The sequence below is a fragment of the Vicugna pacos genome, chromosome 13 (assembly GCF_048564905.1).
Source record: "Vicugna pacos chromosome 13, VicPac4, whole genome shotgun sequence".
NCBI classification, from domain to species: domain Eukaryota; kingdom Metazoa; phylum Chordata; class Mammalia; order Artiodactyla; family Camelidae; genus Vicugna; species Vicugna pacos.
This window is the reverse complement of record NC_132999.1, coordinates 26,132,393-26,153,035: the sequence shown is the minus strand read 5'-3', so window position 1 is coordinate 26,153,035 and position 20,643 is coordinate 26,132,393. Positions and strand designations below refer to the sequence as shown.

The 20,643-nt window shown below is 42.1% G+C and overlaps 1 protein-coding gene across 4 annotated transcripts in view; it reads right to left on the bottom strand.

The window, feature by feature from the left end:
- FYB2 (FYN binding protein 2) overlaps positions 1 to 20,643 on the bottom strand; it is a 99,396-nt gene that overhangs the window by 6,356 nt on the left and 72,397 nt on the right. The window contains exons 9-16 of one of the 4 annotated variants that reach the window (XM_072974365.1): positions 20,426 to 20,591; positions 16,788 to 16,899; positions 16,651 to 16,691; positions 14,402 to 14,462; positions 13,235 to 13,333; positions 9,372 to 9,400; positions 7,885 to 7,945; positions 236 to 322 (exon numbers count right to left, since the gene is read on the bottom strand). In XM_072974365.1, coding sequence (XP_072830466.1) covers positions 236 to 322; positions 7,885 to 7,945; positions 9,372 to 9,400; positions 13,235 to 13,333; positions 14,402 to 14,462; positions 16,651 to 16,691; positions 16,788 to 16,899; positions 20,426 to 20,591 — 656 coding nt within the window. Of the gene's footprint in view, positions 1 to 235; positions 323 to 7,884; positions 7,946 to 9,371; positions 9,401 to 13,234; positions 13,334 to 14,401; positions 14,466 to 16,650; positions 16,692 to 16,787; positions 16,900 to 20,425; positions 20,592 to 20,643 lie in introns of all 4 variants that reach the window. The other 3 variants (XM_072974364.1, XR_012079077.1, XM_072974366.1) reach the window with 3 other exon arrangements.

Genomic DNA, 20,643 nt, shown 5'->3' with positions numbered 1-20,643 from the left:
GCTCCCTAGCCACCAACAGCGGGGAGGATAAAGATGTATCTGTGACACTTTACATTTTCATATTCTGTTTCTCTTTTAATCATCTTAGTTGTACTATAATGTAGGTGTTAATATTCTCATTGTGTAGATGAGGAACCTTAAAATCGAATCTGATAACCTGCCCAAGATCACACAGCTAGCAAGAGAGAGAAACTGCAGCAGAGAAGCTGTAATGTAAGTGTACCTGTGTGCTTACCTTTCTGATTCTTCAGCGCCTCTTCTCCCTTTTTTTTCCTTTGATATCAGAAACTTGGGCTTCCGAAGTTTTAGTTTATCTTCATTGCTGAGAAGAAAAATATTTTAAGCAAGTATATTAAGTTTGAACTAAAACATTTATGGAACCATTAGTACTTTCTGGGCAATGATGTTTTTACCAAAAAATTAAAAGGTCATCTAGAAGTATATTTTGATGATCTGTGGCAAGGCCAGATAGTAAATATTTCAGACTTGGCACATCATTTCATCTCCATGGTAACTACTCAGCTCTGCTACTGTCGCTGCATTTACAAAAACAAGTAGCTGGCCAGGTTTGGCCCATGGGCCATAGTTGGCTGATGCTTGATCCATTGTGATCCAAATTTGAAGCCAGAAGCAAGAGATCAACCTGCTTATGATCACACTTCCTCTTGTTTCTGAGCCTCAATTTCTTCAACTCTAAAATGCGAAGGATAAAATGGATCTTCACTGTGAGACAAGACTCATCCAATTAGTGTTTAGCATTAGCAGAAAAGAATTCAGAGAGCAGAGAGGCTATTAGAGAAGGGACGCCCGTTTTTGAGCACCTATGCATCAAGTCCTAGGCTAGGCATTTTACACGTTAACTAACGTGGTTTTTACAGTAAGCACTGTAACAGTCCTTTAAAGTAGCCTTTCATAGTTTTACAAAGGGTGAACAGATGACCTAGGGAACTTACCATGGTCACAGAAATAGTGGCTTTGAACCCAGTGGCTTTGAAGCCAAGTGTGTTTGACTCTTAAATCTATGGTTTTTTATCCTGCCTGCTGCTCCAAAACATTTCTTTGCTGCTATGACAAAGTTACCAATATGTTTATCACTGATGTGAGCAAGACAGGACGCTGCTGTGACAGCCATCTGTGTGTCGATGGTGCGTGCACATCAGAACACTTCAATAACTCTTCACTGGGTAAATTATAATCATAAGGATATTATGTCAAGAATCTGAAAGTTTTTCAGTGACACTGTGTCACCATTCCCTTCGGATGATGGTCACAGGTGTCCAACAGAGTATCAAGGACTCAGCATTCAACCAGCATTACAAAGATGCAGCTTAGACATATGGGGTTAACACACACAAACTACTGCACATGAAACAGGTAAGCAGTGGGATTCACCATACAGCACAAGAAATTATACTCGACACTTACAATAACCAACAATGGAATAGGATCAGAAAAAATAACCATCCTCATGCTGCGCACCTGAAACTAACAATATCGTAAGTCAACTCTGTGACAATAACGAAGATGCGGCATAGGAAAGGCTTTTAAGACGCCTTCCAGGCTTGTCTAGGGATCTCCGACCACCCTCTTTTCTCAGTATCTATTGTCTTTGGTGTCTGTAGCAAGGAACTCAGCAGTTACTTCTTTTCTAACTGATGTTCATGCATTTTTCTCTCCACTTTTAAGTTTCCAAAGGGTGGGATCCAGACAGACATTCCAGAAGTAGCTACCCCAAGCTCAGCACAACACAAGGCATGCAGCAAGCGCTCACTGAGAACGTGTGTGTGGCCCTGGGTGGAGAGGAGCTACAGCTGTGAGGGCAGGGGACAGGCAAAGAAAACGCCTGCTTAAAATTTTGTTTTCTTACTGATTATAAAGAAATATACCCTGACTATTTTAAAAATTGGGAGTGGAACTAGAAAAGAGACAAAATAAGCATACCCTGACCTCCTGACCTCTCAAAGACATCCAAGTTTCCTGCTGAACGTTTTCTGAGAACTTAAAAAAGCTGAATTGAGATCAATACTGTGCAGGCATTTTGGATACATAATGCCGTGTTACTCTTGCAGAAAGGTCATACCAATTTATACTCGTGCTAGCCACGTGAACATTATGGTCAACTCTGCCTCTCTGTCAACTTACTTTGGCTTTTCTAGGGATCTAGGTAGAGATCTTAACGCACTCAGCAGGATGAGGGTAGTTTTTTTTTGCCATATCACAGGTTAAGAAACTAAGATTCAGAGAAGTAAGAGGACACGCCATAGGTCCCACTGTACCAAGTTGCAGAAGCTGTTTGAGCGTCCTTTTCAAGATCCCCCTCTTCTTCCTTCCCTTGCTGACTCTAGGGGATGTTCTAATGAACAAAAGGAAATGGAATGAAAAGCAGACAGCTGGATTATCTAGCAACAACCTGATCCAGGGCTGCTTACGCATCTCAGTCTAATACCTACCAAGACACGACATGCAAACTGTCCAAGCTTATAAGAGCTCAGAGATCATCTTCCATCTCACTTCTCATTCCAAATTCTGCTACTTTCCATCAGCGTTCCACCTGCTACAAATACCTTTAATAACAGAAGATTTACTCTATCACATGAAAAAGAAATTGGTCGGATTTTGATAGGGCCAAGTGCCTTGAAAAATACCATTTAATCATAAAATACCGTCTTCATTTATTTCACCACCCTAGAACACATTTTGATCATCTTTCACCTGGGCGATTTTAACGATACTCTAACAAGTGTTCTACGTCTGACCTTCCCTCCAGAGCATTCTGAAGAAGGGTCTAATTATTCTTCCTGACGTGTGGCTCTGAGTACATTGTCTTCTTGCCCATAGTTCCTGATGTCCTCATTTGGCAATAAGGCAATGAATTTTCTGAAAGGGCCCTCCCAGTACTAAACTACTAGATCCTGGATAAAAGGGTTTTTTTGTTTTATTTTGTTTTGTTTTAACAAATTGCTACACTTTACACTTAGATTAAATCCTGCACATAATACCTTAATAGCTGCCCCAGATAAACTGAAACCAGCCAGGGAGCAATAAGCAGTGTGCAAGCACGGAAGACAAGCCCGTCCTGAGAGAAGTGCTGGCAGCACCACAGTACAGAAGGCTGAACTTCAGGTCAAAGGCAAGGCAGGAGTTAAGACAGACTGTCATATTAGATTTCTTTAAAAGTCAAATTCAGCTCATGCTATTTATATGAGCCAGTGAACAAGAATATGGAAAACAAAATTAAAGGACCAAAAAATGTATAACGGGAAATATTAACTAAAAGAAAGGCCAAGTAGGTGTATAAGATTGGGCAAATCAGACTTGAAGACAAAGCATCACTAGGAAATTAGCTTAGTGCTGCAGTAAAGAGAATGGATTGGGAGTCCAGCTGCTGGGGTCTGAGTCCTGGTTCTACCACCTACAGGCTGTGTGAACTTAGGCAGATAACTTCTGTGTCTCAGCCTCTCTTCTGTAAAATCTGCATAATAGCATCTGCCTCACAATTGTGAGGGCTGAATGAGTTAATAGGTACTAAATCTATAAAACAGTGACTGACCCACAGTAAGAGCTACAGAAGTTACTATTTTTGTTACCAATAGTATTAAGGGGGATGGGAATGGCTACAACATAACAAATAAATTCAGTTCACTAGAAAGTATTTAAAACTTTGTATGCAGTGAATAAGAGAGACTTAGAATATATAAAGCAAAAACTGATAGAACTTTTGGAAGAAACTGACCAATCTGCCGCCTTTGTGTGAGATGTCAACCCATTTCTTTTACATACTGACTGACAAGCATCTAGAAATTCATAAATCTACAGAAGATTTTACTAAGAGAACGCATTTGGTTTAAAGGACATAAATTGATCCTTATATCAGTTAGAGAAGTCATATTTTTCTAAAGTACCCATGGAACATTTACACAAGTTGACCACAGCGTAGGCATGAGTCATGTCACAGAACGTATCAAGGTACTGGTATCAGCCACCTTCTCAGTGTACTACTGTCAGATCAGCTACTTTTCCAGAGCACAGTGCAATTAAGAAGCCAGTGACACTGGAATAGAAAGAATACAGAGCATGGAAACAGATCTTCAGATAGAAACTTAGCATGACAAAGATGGCACTGTAGATATGGGGAAAACAGGTGCTTTTTAATTAATATTGCTAGGACATTTAGCCATACGGGAGAAAATTTAATTGGATTTCTACTTCAATAAAAATATAAAAATCAGTTCCAGATAGATCTAAGGTTTACAAGTAAAAGGCAAAAAGTTACCAGTTTTAGAAGAAAATATGGGAGAATATCATATGACCTTGGGATAAGTTTCTTTAAAAGATATAGAAAGCAAGTCATAAAGGGCAAACTGGTCAATTCAAATACATTAAAATTAAGAATTTCTATTCATCAGAAGACTAGAAGGGAAGCTGAAGTAAGCTACAGAATAGGAGAAGATATTTGTAACACTTGTAACTGATAAAGGAATAGTATCTAGAATGCATTTTTTAAAAACTCATTATCTATAAATGAAAAAGAAAAAATAGAAGAAAAAGGTAGCCCAGTAGAAAAACAGGCAAAGGATATGAATGGGCGGGCCTTCCATTGAGAGACAGACATGAGGGGTGAACAAGCATTAAAAGAGGTTCATGTTGTTAGTGATGAAGTTAGTGCAAATTAATACCACAATGAGATAGTATCTTTGTCCACTCAATTGGAAAAAAGAATTCTTTCTGTCCTGTTGGTGAGAATATGGATCAATATTCCTTTTATATACTGCTGGGAAGAGTGCAAATTGGTACCACCACTTTGGAAAACAAGTTGGCATCTTCTTATGAACCTGCATTCCCTATATAATTTGCATTTATTTCCCCTTCTAAGTATATACATGAATAAGAAAATTTGTAGCAGTACTGTCCATAAGTGCAAAAAAATTGGAACTAGCTCAACACCCACAAGCGAATGGATAAATTGTGGCATATGTAAAAAGGAATCTTACAGAACAGGAAAAATGAATTTAATGAACAGTGGTTTTAAAAAAGGATTTCATTTCAGTAAAAAATACTTGCAGAATTCTACATATATAGCATGATACCATTTTTATAATGTTAAAATCCCAAATAAAACAATATATTTTAATCACTTGGGTTTGCTAACACTATTTTTATCCTGAACAGGAATGAAAGACACGAAATTTAGGAGAGCAGTTACCTTGGGGGAAGGCAATGAGACAGATTAAGGGATGAGTGCAAGTAGAGGAACCAAGACATCGGATGTGTTCTGCGTCTGAAGCTGAGTTACGGCTTCAGAGGAATTTATCGTGCTTTACAACTTAACGTATGTTTCTTGTTTTCTTTTCCTTTTTATAAATATCGTATCATTTATTTTTAAGAAAAAAGTTATTAACTCTAGTTTCGTATTCCTGGGCTCTCCTCCATCTCCTACCAAATCGCATTTCCTGCCTGTGACACCCACCTTCCTGATCCTGTGCCCCACTGCAACTTCCCAAGCACACGTTTCCCATTTACACAGCTGTCCCTCCCCCTGCCCCCAGCAGACCTTCCCTGCTCCTCCCCGTCTCAATCCCGTCTCCACCTGTTAAAGTGTTTCCTATCCTTGCCTCTTCACCTTGGCACAGAGACTTTTCTGATCCCCTAAATAATGGAAATGTCTGCCAATGCTGAGCTTCTGGATTATTTTACACATTTTTTTTTGGAAGCAGGTCCTTCTTTGTTAACTGATTTAACAAACTTTTGGTGTGAGGACACAAGGTACTGATCGGGAAGCCACAGTCCTCCTCAGGGAGCTCCCATCTAGAGCTGGACAGGCAAGAACTAAGACCAACACAACCGTGAAAAAAGGCTCTAACAAAAGAGTGGTACCTAAACCCAGACAGATACGGCTTCCCAGGGAAAGCAAAATCTGAATTCAGTTTTATATAATGAAGGATAAAATACTTAACCAAGCAAAAAGCATGGCAAAGTGTGTTACAGGCAGAACAATTCTTCTGCTCCTAAATTCTCACCTCCTTGGAAAGGCCTTCCCCAGATGTCTACTCTAATATGACTGTCAGTCTCCTACCAGCACAGACACCATATGCTCCCTTTTTTCAAAATATCCGAAGCAGTCGAATTCCCATTCTTAAGTATAGATTTTAAAATTAATTTACATTATCTCCAATCATATAGGAATAGGAGTATCTCTTGTTCACTGTTATCCCCAACACCTAGCACAGTGCCTGGCATATAGTACATGCTCAATAAATGTTTGTTGGATGAATTGATTAAGTCAGAACAAATGTGAAGGTTTAGAAATGCTGGACAGCTTTCTGAGTTCAAGAAGCACCCAGCTAGTACAGTATGGATGGAACAGAGGAATGGTGGGTGAGTGGGAAGTACAGGTGGGGTTGAGATTTGCCAGAGGCTGGAGCAATAATGAATCTGATGGCTTCTCAAACAGTGTGGATTTCATTCTGGGAGCGGTGACAACCATTAACCATTTTTAAGCTGGTGGATGGTGGGTTCTATAACATGATCACATTTGCACTTTAAAAAGTGCGGAAAATAAACTAAGTGGAGGTGAGACAGCCATTGAGGAAGTCGCTGCAGCAATCCAGCCGAGAAAGTTAGTGCCTGCCCTGTGGCTGTTCTAAGTATCAGCAGGGATGACCTGCTTCCCTGCTGTATCCCTGTTAAGTATCAGCAGGGATGGCCAACGAGGTAAACTGACTGACTTTGACTTTGTGGCCGTGCAGTGGGGATGGAGGAGCAGGAACACTGTGAGTTACGGGAAGGGAAGAGGGTGCAGGGCAAGAGAGGAGGAGGAGCCCTAATGTCTAGGGGTTTGGTGTGAGCAACTCTGTGTTTATCGAAACAATCACCAGCATAGACATTAGAAGAAAGGGATCATATTTGGATGGCGAGATTATGAATTGTTATGGAATTCTGAGTTTCACATAGAGTTATCTAGAAAGTTTATTAAGGAAGAAAGAAATCTGACCTCAAAATTGTAACTTTTGATATCATTACCATAATGGTTGTAATTACAGCCCCAGGTGTGGATTAAACCATTCAAGAACATATAAAGGAAGAAGGGAAGAGAACTGATATAGGAAATCTGAGAGACACATAATTTTTAAAGAGCTGAATGGCAGAATTAGCATACACACATGCACAAAACCAAAACCAACCACACAGGGGGAGCAGCAGCCAAAGATGAGGAATAAGAAATGATAACATACAAACCTGGGGAAAAGTTAGTATTTTTTTTCTTTTTAAGGATGGCACAACCAATAATCTGAGATATTACAAAGAAGCCAAGTATAATAAGGACTTAAAGGTATCCACTGGATTTAACAAAGAAGTTCATAGTGACCTTACCAAAAATAAGTCCACTGTCATGACAGGGACAGGAGCCCCGTTGGAGTGAGCTTGGAAAGAGGTATCTAAGATGAGCAGAGGAGACCTGTATTTCCAGCCATTTAGTTGAGAGGGAGAGGACAGACAGTAAGTAGCCAGAGAGAGGCCATCAAGTTTCAGACGCTTTGCTGCTTTTGATAGATTGTAGTAATTTAGGCTTTAGAACAGACATTCTGTCAGCTAGTGCTTGCGACTCTCTGTAAGAGGTTATTAAATAAGTGTTTGCTGTGTCACAATGAACTTCACGTCTATAGATTTAAAAGTGAGAAAGCTCCAGTGAGTTATGAATCACTTACCACTGTTCCGTCTTGGACGTTATTCACTGTTTTCCTTTCCTCGGGGTGGGGGGGATATATCACAACTTGACTTTTCACCTAGTCTCCAGGGACCTGAGATGGCCCTCTGACCGTATTTAACAAAGCATCAGCAGTGTTAAGTACCAGCAAGGATGACCAGTGAAGTAAATTGACTTACTTTGACTTTTTTTCATTTACGTCCACATCATCATAGACAATAACTTCCTGAGACCAAAATTCTAGGGTCGAGATAGGATCAAAATAGTCCATTATTAGGTATGGTTTGTGCAGTCCCTGGCTTTCCAGATTATACACAATCACTTAAGTATCCAGGTGCGTTCCCAAGTCTGTTCTATCAAAACCTGGTCATGGAACACAGATAAGCTGACAGGGTCAAAGACCAAAAAGAATATCCATTTGGGGAGAAATTCAACTGAGCAATTAAAAACCAGTGAGATGTCTTAGTATCTCAAACACATAAATATTTACAGCCATTTGATTTCATGCAGATTTCCAAAAAATCTGAGTTGCTGAAAGGATCGTTTCACACTAGGTTCCCATCCTCCTGAAACTGGACAGAGCTGTTAGCACTGCTAGGACAGTGAGAGGGCTTCATTCCCAAGGGGAAAACAACAGAGCATTCGTATTGATTTTTCTGCCATGATTTTCATTCCCAATCACTGACAACGGCTTCTGTATAGTAACTGTGCATAAAGTTGGACCAGACTTAGCCCATAATCATAACTAGGCATTTTCAGATTAGGACGTTCACATTCCTTGATGCTCCATGTAGAATTCCATAATACCCTAGTGACTTACCACTTGAACAAGTCTGAAACCTTCTGGCATAATTATTCACAATTCATATTCAATTATTCATAAACTTGGATGAGGGTACAGTAAATGCCTATTTTAAGTTGGTTTTTTTTTTTTAACATAGACCAAGGATATTTTGGGAGACCTGTGATCTTACCAGGTTTATATAATCATTTGTTACTTAGTTCAGCAAACTCACATTTGTGGAACATAAAATACATTTGAATTGCCAAATCAGAGTAAAATCAAAGTAGCCACCATCGCCAGAGCCCATAAACAAAAACTGACAAACAACAAAACACCTGGCCTTCTGTCAGTGCCAGATGCAGCTTACTGACATGTGCGGAGAGCGCCCTGTGTCAGGCACTGTGCTGATTTGTGCATTATTGTTTGTATAGCAAAGCAAAAAATACTCCAGTGACCCGTCCTTAGTTCAGTTAGTATGTGTGCTGTGAAGTGATCGTGTTCAATTTGCTATGTCTGCATTAGGGTGATGTGGCTGTCAGGTCCTTCAGGAGGTTATGTGAAATGCACAAGCTTCGTGTTCAGAGACATGAGTACAAATCTCAGATCCCTGAAGTATGCATGTGGTCCTAGAGCCTTCCTGAAAAAGGTGATGCATCTACTTCTCTGGGATGTTAGGAGTCCTGGTACACAGCAGGCACTTGAGAAATGTTACTCTTCTTCCTCAAAGTAAGTGATACTATTGGCTAAAATGTCTTCTTTGATTTCAGTGTTATCAATTTTGTCATTAAAATGCAGAATTCAGGAAGAATTATGATTTCTCTTTCTCAGGCTCAACATGCTGATGCTAAAGTTTTGTGCCAGCAATAAGCGAACGTCACTTACCTACATCAGGCAGCGAAATGGAAAACGCACTGTTAATTGACAAAAGACATAAAAGGGTTAAGGGAAGAGCCACGTTCAGAAATATTAGCTGATACATCTCAAATAACATAGCGATGACTAGGTTTCTTGATATAAATACTGTGGGGAGAAGAGATGAAGCAAACCTTCCCTGCAGCTTTGTTCCGATCACCCCCTCTCCTTTTTGTAAATGAGCTGATTTATCCCTGGGGACCTCCTGCACCTCCTTTCCTAACAGACAGTCTCAGCCTAACCCAGAGCCCTGCCCTCCTCTGATCTTCCAAGTTGCCAATCAGATACATCCCATGTCGGGTAAGTACGGCGAGAGGGAACGCCCTGCTGCGGACACTGGACCCTGACTATGTATGTGTTTAACCAAAGAGGTGACTTGAGGGGAGAGTTCCGGGCCGGGTGGAAATGGAAGGAGGTAAATTTGCTAAGTAGGCGAGGACACCTGGCTCGGGTAGAACATGTGGCTTTCCTCAAATCTCACAGTTAAGGAGATCACATGGAAGGACATACGATATGGTAGGGAAAAATCCACGTATTTTAAGCAATGAATGTCAGTTCAGTCCTACAGGTGCTCTGGGGACACTCCCCATGGGCCAGGCCCGTGTGCTGGGCACACAAAATGATCAGACACAGATTCTGTCCTGAAGGAGCCTGGGGTTTAAGTGAGGGAGATGAAAGTAAATCACACTGTGCGGTGTGAACATGAAAAGGGAACGACCAGAGGAACAGCACGAGCCGTCAGGGAAGCCTTAGCTTGTCCACTTCTGAAATGAAGACCAGCAGCGCCTGTCCTGTGGAGTTGCCTTGGTGCTGGAGGGGCGCTCCTCGGTGAGAGCCCGGGCCAGAGCTGACGCTCAGTGGTCCCTACCGTCAGTGTCTGTGAGGCCAGGCTGGATGTTGTCAGGACTGAGATGAGCAGGACGGAGTAGGAGAAAATGACACAGTGCCCGGAGTCCGAGAGCTGAACCTGAATCTCAGCTCCGCCCCTCAGCCGTTTACCCCGGGGGCAAGGCACCTAACTTCTCCGTCTTAGTTTTGCCTCTGTGAAATGGAGAAGCAAGTTTCTAACTCACGGGTGGTGGCTGTGAAGACGAGCGAGCCCGCATAGGAGGCCCTGGTGCGGCCCCGGCCCAAGGGCTCTCCGCTCGGGGTCCCCGCTTAGGAAGCCTTTCTCAACACCAGTCCCCTTCCTCCACGTTAACTGGGCCAGCGTACTGGCTGCCCCTATTTAACCGCAGAAACCGAGGCCACGAGAACTCTACAATGAGATTTCCTTCCTTTAGGTCATCTATCCGTTCAACAGGTATTTACTGAGCACCTGCTGTATCCCAGGCAGTTTTTTTCCCCTTACAGACACTGTTCTTCATGTTGGAGACAGAGCAGTAGACAAAACAGTCAGCATCCCTGCCTTCACGGATTCTAGTAGAGGGAGGCAGACGGAAAACTGACAAGGACATTTATGATCTGTCATGTGAGGAAACGTATGGAGCTAAGTGAAATTAAGAGAAATAGCGCAGGGTCGGGGCAGGAGGACTGGAGCTGAGGGTTGGTTTGTCATTTTTCAGAAGCAGGCTTCACTGATAAGGTGATTTTTAAGCAGAGACTTGAAGGCAGTGAGAGTCAGCTACCTGGGTGTCTGGTCAGAATGTTTCTGAGGGAGGGAAGAGCAGATAAGGAGACCCTCAAGCTGAGGTGTGCTTGGCCTAAAAAGAGCAAGGAGATCGGTGCATCTGGAGCAGAGGAAGTGAGAAGAGGGTTCACATTTAATTCCCATGTAAAACTCACAGCTTGGCTGAGACCAGTGGCATTTAATTCTTGGTTTATTTATGCCTAAAAATTAGGCCATTTAATAATGACTATCTTAATAGGCAGTGTGTGCATGCATGAAATGGGGCAGCACGGAGAACCCATATTTTTAAAGGTCACATTTTCATGATTGCAACCTCCTTCTGAAGCTAAGGCAACAAACTAGGAGGTGATGGTCAGGAGAGGAGCCCTCAATCAAAAGGCTCAACCAGGTAAACAAAAAGTAAGTAAAGAAAAAGTTCTGTGTTATCTTGGTGTATCTCCAAGGTATTAATTAAAAACTTAAGGCAGAGAGACAGATTATGGCAAAGTTGAAGGGCAAAAATCTTTTTAGACCTTGCCAAAAATGGGAGCTTTTCCCCCCTGCAGCTGGCGAATGTCCCTTTATAGAGGCACGCGGGCGCAGAGCCCTGGCTGTGCAGGACATCTGCAGCGTAGCTTGTGTAGTGCTCAGACTAGGTAACGTGGATTTCTCTTCTTACACTGAGATTCCCTAAGGAAAAGGGTTTTTCAGTAGTGCTTACAGATGTTACAAGATGTGCACAGGCTGTTACGGAAGAACAGAAGAGAAACAGCTAATACAGGTTTGGGTAGAAAGGTTCATGGAATGCAGCCCAGAAAGGGTAATTTTTGGCCAAATTTTAAGGGAAGACTAGAACTTTGATAACTGAAGGGAGTTGGAGAAGGGTGGGTGCCTTCCAGACCAATGGAATGTCATGGTTAAATGCAAGGAGGCATGAACCACCACGGCACAAGCATTCACACAGGGTATGTGCTATGGGGTGGGGGTGAGAGTAAATCTGAGAGAGAGATGGAGGTGGACAAGTAGGAAGGAGACTCCACAGAAGTATTTACTTGCAATGAAAAAGGACTGGATGTTTGTTCTAAAAGTCATAAGCAGTCACTGAATAGTTCTAAGAAAAAGGAAATCAGATTTGCATTTTAAAAGTGTCAGCATTCTCACCTGGATCAGATTTTTAAGGGACTACAGGTATCACGCTGATCATTTTTGTCAGGAGCATCCGTGGGGAGGGTATAGCTCAGAGGCAGAACGCCTGCTTAGCCTGTGTGAGGTCCTGGGTTTAACCCCTAGTCCCTCCGTTTAAACAACAGTAAATAAATCGCATTACCTCCCCCATCAAACAAAAACAAAAACAAACCAAAAAACTGATAAACTAAGAAGATGCTCCTTCACCTGAAGCTAACATTGTAAGTCACCTACACATCAATAAAAAATAAAATTAAGGAAAAAAAGCAGCATCTAACCTGCTAAGTCAGGGTCTGCCTTTAGGTCTCACTGCTCACTGGAGCTAGACCCCCTCCTCTTCCGGGGTCAGGCTACAGTTTGTAAACCCCACATTCTGGTCAATCTCACAGTAGACCTAGACCCAGCAGACAATTTGACTTGAACTCATGTAACTTTGAGGCTGTATAATTGAGAAGAACTTCAAGGTAGAATAACATAATTCCACGTCAATGTATGTAACGACCTGGGGGAAATTATTTTACCATCCCCTGTCCTCATAAAGATGTATGTCTATGTCTCTTTCTAAATCTCTAGAGATGAGAGAGAGAAGTGCCTCCAGAGGCCACTTCACCTCCCTTCCATTGTACACATGAGGAAACTCAGGCCCCCTGCATGCAGAATGGAAGCCATTTGCCCATGGGTGCAAACTGAATAAACAAGAGCTAAAACTACAACCCAGAACCCAGGCCTCTTGTCTCTTCCTCCTACCAGTGAGTCTGTGACCTTCCAATGCCCGTTGCTGGTTACCCGGGTGACTGGGAGGGTCCCTTCCAGGTCTAAGACTGTGAGACACACAGACCGTTCAGCTGAGAAGTTCATCTCCCCTCTGCACACACTGCCTCTCTCAAGAGGGGAAAATCAGAATATGGAGGTGCAGACAGATAAAACCACCGGCACCTGCAGGGCTGAGAAAGCCTAAAAGGACGTAACTAATAACAACGCTAGTAGCAAGGTGGCGCTGCTCATCCCCTCCTGCAGGGGAATCAAAGGGGACTTTTACCTTGTATTTTCTTTTAACTTGTTTTTCTTCATTTTAAATCTGTCCTTTTCTTTCTTGAAGAATCTCTGCAGTCTTTTAAGTGCTGCTTTTCCATCTAAACTAAGAGGAATCAGAGGATAGAAAAAACATGGTGTTTGAGAGAGTACGCGGGACAGAAGGCCGCTGCAGTGAAAAGGACCAGAGGCCCCAGTCTCACTTCTAACCACCCCCCCCCGCCCCAAGGAGGAGCCCGAAAACGCCCCGTTGACCTCTACGTGCTGCTCTGTTTAGATGCTCATACCACGGAGCACACACCCGCCATTAAGGGGACTGTTACATTTCTATACAAACCGCCATCTCCTCCAAATGGTCTCTTATTTTACAGAATGTATGGTGCAAAGTCTTCCTTTCAGAGAAGATGACTCAGAGAATCATGGTTTACAAACAATACTGTAAACAGATTATAGAAATTCCTGGCTCCTGAAATTCATGTCCCTGAGTTTTAATTTATGGAATGATAATACAACAATGGTGGTACCCTGCCTGGCTGATGGTTAAACATGTTCCAAATATGCTCTTGTTTGTTTCTAGGGAGGTGCGGAGAGGGAATGATACACCCGCATCATCCCACCCAGCACAAACGCCTTCTCCCTCCAGCCCTCAAACTTCTTCCTTTTGACCGCTGCTGTTTTCCTTCCCACAGTGTGCCTCTAAGAGCTAAACTTGATTAGTAATGCCCATTTGAACAAATATTATCCTTGATGACATTGAATTATTACATAAAAAATCCAGCCCACAGCCCAGAGATAGCCTTATTAACTTGCGAAGATACAAGTAAGTCACAACCACCGATTTCTTCCTGGAAAAGCAGCTGCGGAAGTAAAGCAGTTTACTGCTAGTTACTTCTCCTTTCGCACTTACTCCCTGACACAGCATCAAAGTCCTCTACTCTGGCAGATGGACATTTTCTCTAAAGAGAAAGCACTGAGATTAAAATTTGTAACATACGATCGAGCACAATCAGAACTACCCCGTTGAGCGCAATGTTGTATTGCAATAGCTTATCTCCACTCTGTGCAAACCCTCCCTAAAGATGGGGCTGTGTGGGTGAGTTCATTTCTTAAATTTTGGTTTTTATAGACTAACAGGAAATACCCTTAGCTATGAAGCCAGGAAAGAGAAACTCACTCTATCTTAGGGTAGCTGCTCTTTGTTTTGCAGACGTCTTCATACATTTCTTCACTATTGTCTTCTGAAATGAAAAAAATTTTCCATTCATTATAAAGGCAATAATTCAGATTCGTATTTAACACGAAATTATTGGATACCTACCAGGCGCTAGGCACTCTGATCTTTTGTTGAGTAGTTTTTATTGAAATATGTGCACACGTTTTTGCAAGCATGCCGTAAAAATAATTAACCTCTATAAAAGCACAAACAAAAATCAATATTTGCTTCCACTCTGTTTCCAAGTCTGTTCTGATTTAGTCAAAGAAAGTTGGTTTATGAGCAGATTCCCTCCTTCTGCCCTCCTCCTTTGCGTATGTAACATACCACAGTCAGTCTACCGAACGGCAGACATCGTGCTAACGCTGGGGAAATAATGGAGACAGCCAGACACATCTTGAACAACCTTCCCCTCATAGCTTCGCTTTCACCTGCTCCAACACATAAGCTTGACACACCCAGATGCACTGTGAATCTACCCTGGCAGCGGGGGGACTTTCAAGTTCAGAACTTGATCAATGGAACAGAACAGAGAACCTAGAAATCACACACCTATGATCAATTAATCTACAACAAAGGAGGCAAGAATATACAATGGACAAAAGACAGTCTCTTTAGTAAGTGGTGCTCGGAAAACTCCTAGAGGAAAACATAGACAGTACACTCTTTGACATAAATCTTAGCAATACTTTTTTTGGATCTGTGTCCTCAGGCAAGGGAACAAAGCAAAAACAAACAAATGGGACCTAATCAAACTTAAAAGCTTTTGCACAGTAAAGGAAACCATTAACAAAAAAGAAAATCAACTGAATGGGAGGAGATATTTGCAAGTTATATGTCTGATAAAGGATTAATATCCAAAATACATAAAAAACTCACACAACTTAATATAAAAAAAAAAGCAATGTGATTAAAAAATGGGCAGAAGACCTCAATAGACTCTTTCCCCAAAAAGACATCCAGATGGCCAACAGGCACAAGAAAAGATGCTCAGCATAACTGATCATCAGGGAAGTGCAAATCAGAAGCACAATGAGCTATCACCTCACATCTGTCAGAATGGCTGCCATCAAAAAGATGATAATAAATGTCGGTGGGGATGTGGAAGAAAGGGAACCCTTGTACACTGTTGGTGGAAATGTAAAATGGTACAGCCACCATGGGAAACAGTATGGAGGTTCCTCAAAAAACTAAAAATAGAACTGCCATATGATCAAGGAATTCCACTCCTGGGTGTATATCTGAAGAAAATAAAAACACTAATTTGAAAAGATAAATGAACCTTAATGTTCAAAGCAGCATAATTTACAATGGCCAAAGTATGGAAGCAACCTAAGTGTCCGTCAACAGCTGACTGGATAAAGAAGATGTGATACACACACAAAGGAATACTATTCAGCCATAAAAAAGAATGAAATCCTGCCATCTGCAACAACATGGATGAACCTGGAGGGTATTTTGCTTAGTGAAATAAGTCAGACAGAGAAAGACAAATACTGTATGTTTTCACTTCTATGTGGAATCTGAAAAAATAAAAGTCTAACAAAATAGATTCACAGATAGAGAGAAATAGTGGTCACCAGTGGAAAGAGGGTAAGAGGAGTAGGGGGAGAGGATTAAGGGGACAAACTACTAGGTATAAAATAAGTAAGATACAAGGATGTAATGTACAGCACAGGACTACAACCAGTAATGTTATACCAACTACTTAAATTTTTTTATTGAAATGTAGTTGATTTACAGTGTTAGTTTTCAGGTGTACAGCAAAGTGATCAGTTATACATACATATATACATATACATATATAATAACTTCTAATGGAGTATAATCTATAAAAACATCAAATAACTATGTTGTACACCCGAAACTAATATCATAAAACAAACTTCAAGGAAAATAAAAGTACTGGGAATCCATGCAAGTGTTCTAAGTAAAACACATTTCTGTCATCATACTGGCAATTGTGAAGAGATCAGGACAGTGGCAGTTCCACAGCAGTCTTGCTTTCTGCCATAAGAGACCTGCTACCAGCATCTTCACCTTCATGATTCTAAATGCACTGCTTCACACATACCTTGAACCACTTCTGTTAGCTTATCATCACTCTACCCAACTGGCATTATTAAAAATACATAAAAGACTGCTAATCAGCCACAGAAATTCTTAGCAATTCCTACTGACAATTTCAAAAAATGTCTTCTTATACTCACCATTATCTGAAGCCAATGAGTTAGAGTAGTCCGACTTCAGCCTATGGAGAGACAAGATACAAAGATCACTGACCGGTTGTGAGGTACTTTTAAAGTCTCATCATGTTCATCTTGCTAACAGACTGGCATGTACTTACCCTTCTCTCCCGAGGCACTCAACGTCATCATATGTCTCTGAAAGGGAATTTGGTGTACAGGCTCCTTGACCTGGGGCTTCTTTAGTCATTTCCAAGGCCTTCACATACCCACCTGTAGGGAAAACAGAGAACGCCCTGAAAAACATCCCATCAGCTGCTCTCACAAATGCACTCACACACGTCAGGAAAAGGCAGGTGAAATATACGAACACTGCCTTATAATCTTGGTATGTACGGTCCTTGGGCGACCCTTTACCTTGCTGAGCCTCAGTCATGATCCTCTCGAGTTGAGATGATGACAGTGACACCTACTGTCTCCTGATGGTGGCAAGGATTCATACATTTTTATGACAGGTGTCAGTTACCTAGTAAACTAGTGACTCCTCCCTCTTCTTTAATGGTTCTTCCTCCAATCCCTGACCTCAAATGCTGAAGTCCTCCAAGGTGCAACCTTGGGGCTTCTTTCCCTAGATGTAGATGACTTTTCCAGTTTTGTGGCATTTTTTTCCTTAAAGTAAGATTTCTTAGACAAGTTGATTGAACACACATCAACATTTATTGTCTGCCAGTGATGGAATCAGCCAGATAGTGTGCCAGGCTGAAAAGTGTACAGGGGTTGTTTGCACAAGTAGCTAGCCTTTTAAATGCAGGAGCTGGTATATTTCACAGAGCTGTAAACTTGTCATAACCATAAACCTGCCACCTTTTTATCAGTTGGCATAGGTAAATATTTACAGTATGGGTGATTCAGAGCCATTTTCAGACATGAACTATTAATCAGAAATAATATCTGAGAAATAAACAATAAGCACATTGACTTTTGTCTATTAATTAAAAGCACCAAGCAGCAAGATTTTAATCATCTGACATGAAGTCAGTTAGCATATAGGCCCCAAACCATCTCAATGGAATGTCAGCTCCCAGAGGCACATAACAGCCTTGCTTTTTCTTATGCAGTTATCAGTAAGTTTCTCCGACACACACACACACACAAAAGCACTTTGTGCTTTCATCACAAGTAGTGAAAAGAACTGTGAAATGGGTTTAGCAGTTCCCTCTGTGCTTTGGCAGTATCTACAGATTCCTCCGAAGAATCTTCTTCAGACTGTTTTTGACACAGTATAATCACCAAATCTGTAGTGATTTTTCACGGACAGGACTTAATTGCTGGAATTTGGCCTCTCCTTTAACTCTTGTATTCATTCCAGCTTGGTTTCCGCCCAGGCGGTGTTTTCTACATTCCACGTAAGTCCGTCCACTTCCCACCTCCAGGCAGGGTTTTTGATTCAAGGCTACCTCTGCACTTTCCCACAGGTCATTCATTTCCTCGGAATGTCTTTGAAAAAATTTTTTTCCATTTTCTTATTTAAAAACAATATATTGTGTTAAGAACACTTGAGATCTACTCTTCTTAAATAAATTTAGACACAATATAGTATTGTTAACAACAGGCACAGTCCTGTTCCTTCTGTGCAGGCATCATTCTGTGAGGCCCCAACTTTATACAGGCCCATCTACCGTAAACCCACTTTGGCAAGGCCCTGGGATGTAGCTCCTGTCCTCCGCATACCACGCAGCCAGAACAGGAGCTGAAGGGATTCAGAGCTCAGTGAAGACCCTCGGGGCAAGAGTAGCTTTGGCGCTCGCTCATTCCCCAGGGCTCCCATTACTGCAGGTATGAGGGTGCTTCCTTTTAAATCAGTTCTGTGATACTTTTATAAATTTTCTCCCGCAAATTCTTCTTCACTTTACTTGTTTTAGTCAGGAGAACCATTCAGATTGTCAGATCTACCACACTCTCTCTTGGAAGTTTGACTTACTCTTTCATTCCTTCCTTTAACAAAGTTTTGTTGGCTCTATCCACTGTGGCGGGTTGCAGAGAGACAGAGAAAAGTATCAAATGGTCTCGGATCTCAAGGTTGCTCACTGTCTACCATGGAAGACAAACCTGTACACCCTGAATTATAATGTAAGGCATGCCGTAATTTCTTTTAGAAAAGGAAATAGAGAGAATTAATGGCTATTTAGCAATGAACTAGATACTTTACATGCACTGACAAAGAACCCCAGGAAGTAACTAGTTATCGCCATGCGCACATAAAAGGGAGTTAAATTTCCCAAGGGAGTAGGATTAATATATAGTAGTCATGGGTCCCAGAAATGCTCGACTCCAAAACCTAATATGGAAAAGTGGTCATTCAGTTGCTGTCCTGGAAACAGAGAGGAATACGAAATTACGGTATTTTCCCCTGGAGAGAGGGAAAGAGGGGGATGCACGGAGGTAAGGAAAGCCGCAGGAGAAGTGAATTTTGAGGCAGATCTTGAAGGATGACTTGGACATCAGCCGGCAGAGAACAGACGTAAAGGCCTTCCAGACAGAGGAAAGAGATCGATGAGAATTACAGGGCACTTACGCACATGACACAGCCAGTTAACTCAGAGCACAGAGCACGCAGGGAAGGGGATGAATGGCAGGGAGGCAGCCAGCCAGCTAGCCTGGAGGCAGATTTTATAGGGCCTCGGGTCCATCTCATGATCCCTACAAATATGTTCCTCTCATAACTCTGTAACGTTATGAAACGTCAGTGGTTTGCATGGCTTATTGGGCTGGAGAGGACATTTGTTTTGTCGATCCAGAGTCCTTTTTTTATTCTCTCTTGAGCGCTTTATTTCCCTTGGGAAACCCTTCAATCTGAAATTGTATAGCTTTGGTAACATTAACTCTACCTCCAGCTCCAGAAGTGAATTATGACATAGGCTAGGTCAGTCAGACCATCACAGCCCCCGTTCATGATGACTGGTTCAGGGTTGGCATGTGACATAATCAAGCTAACAAGACTCAGATCTGGGCCTTTAAAAAAAAACTGTTGAGATGGTAGTAATTTCTAGCTTTCCTCTGGGGTTCCTAAAAGGATCCTGTGGAAGCCTGTCATGGCCAGATGCCATCTTGCACCATCCTGCCTCCACAGGGTAGAGCTGGCTTGAAAATGGGGCCAAGCCAGAAGGGAGCAAAGCCAAACACAGAAGACGTAATACTGAGTCCTCGTGATACTGTTTACGTCCTTGGATCCAGCCACGCCCAGACTTTCTGCCAGGTGAACCTCCTTTTTCTCTTTTGCTTTATACAGTATGATTTGATTATTGTTACTTGTAATCAAGACTCTTAACTCATGTGACGATAAAATGGAACTTGAATCAAGTCAGCTAACGATAGAATACTTTGACATCAGGGTGTCGATGACTTGGGTCTACAAAAACACAACAGAAGTCAGTAGACATGAAAAGAAATGAATAAAGATTTGCTGATACCTCTCATGTGACAGTCAGGTTTGGTCCTCACCAAACCCCAGTGAGGTCCATCTCATGATCCCTTTTTATAAACGAAGAAATTGAGGACCGTGAACTTACATTACGACGTAGCTAACACGTGTGAGAGCCTAGATCTGAACTCGGGTCCTTCCACTTCTAGATCCAGTGCTCTGGATTTCCACTCCTGCCCAGCTGCCTCCCTCGGCCAAGTCACTTGGTATATAATAGACGTTCAATAAATATTTATAAAACAAATTAAAATCTTGGTCATGCACAGCCTCAGAATGACTTGGTCATGGTGAGGAGAACCAGGAAGAGACACAACTCACAGTGGCCGGGGGAGCGCCTGGCCAGCGCGGGCTCCTCGGGGCAGGCCTCTGTCTGGAGGATGTCGGCGTCGGTCCCTGCGTCCTGCTTCCCGGCCAGCGCGCTCCTCTCACCTCTGTGGACTTTCGTCATCTGGGTTCTTCCAGGCGTCCCTTCACAGGCGTCCCCCTAAACACAGGCAACAGGGACGGTCTTGCAGGCTTTGACTTCCCTGTTGGTT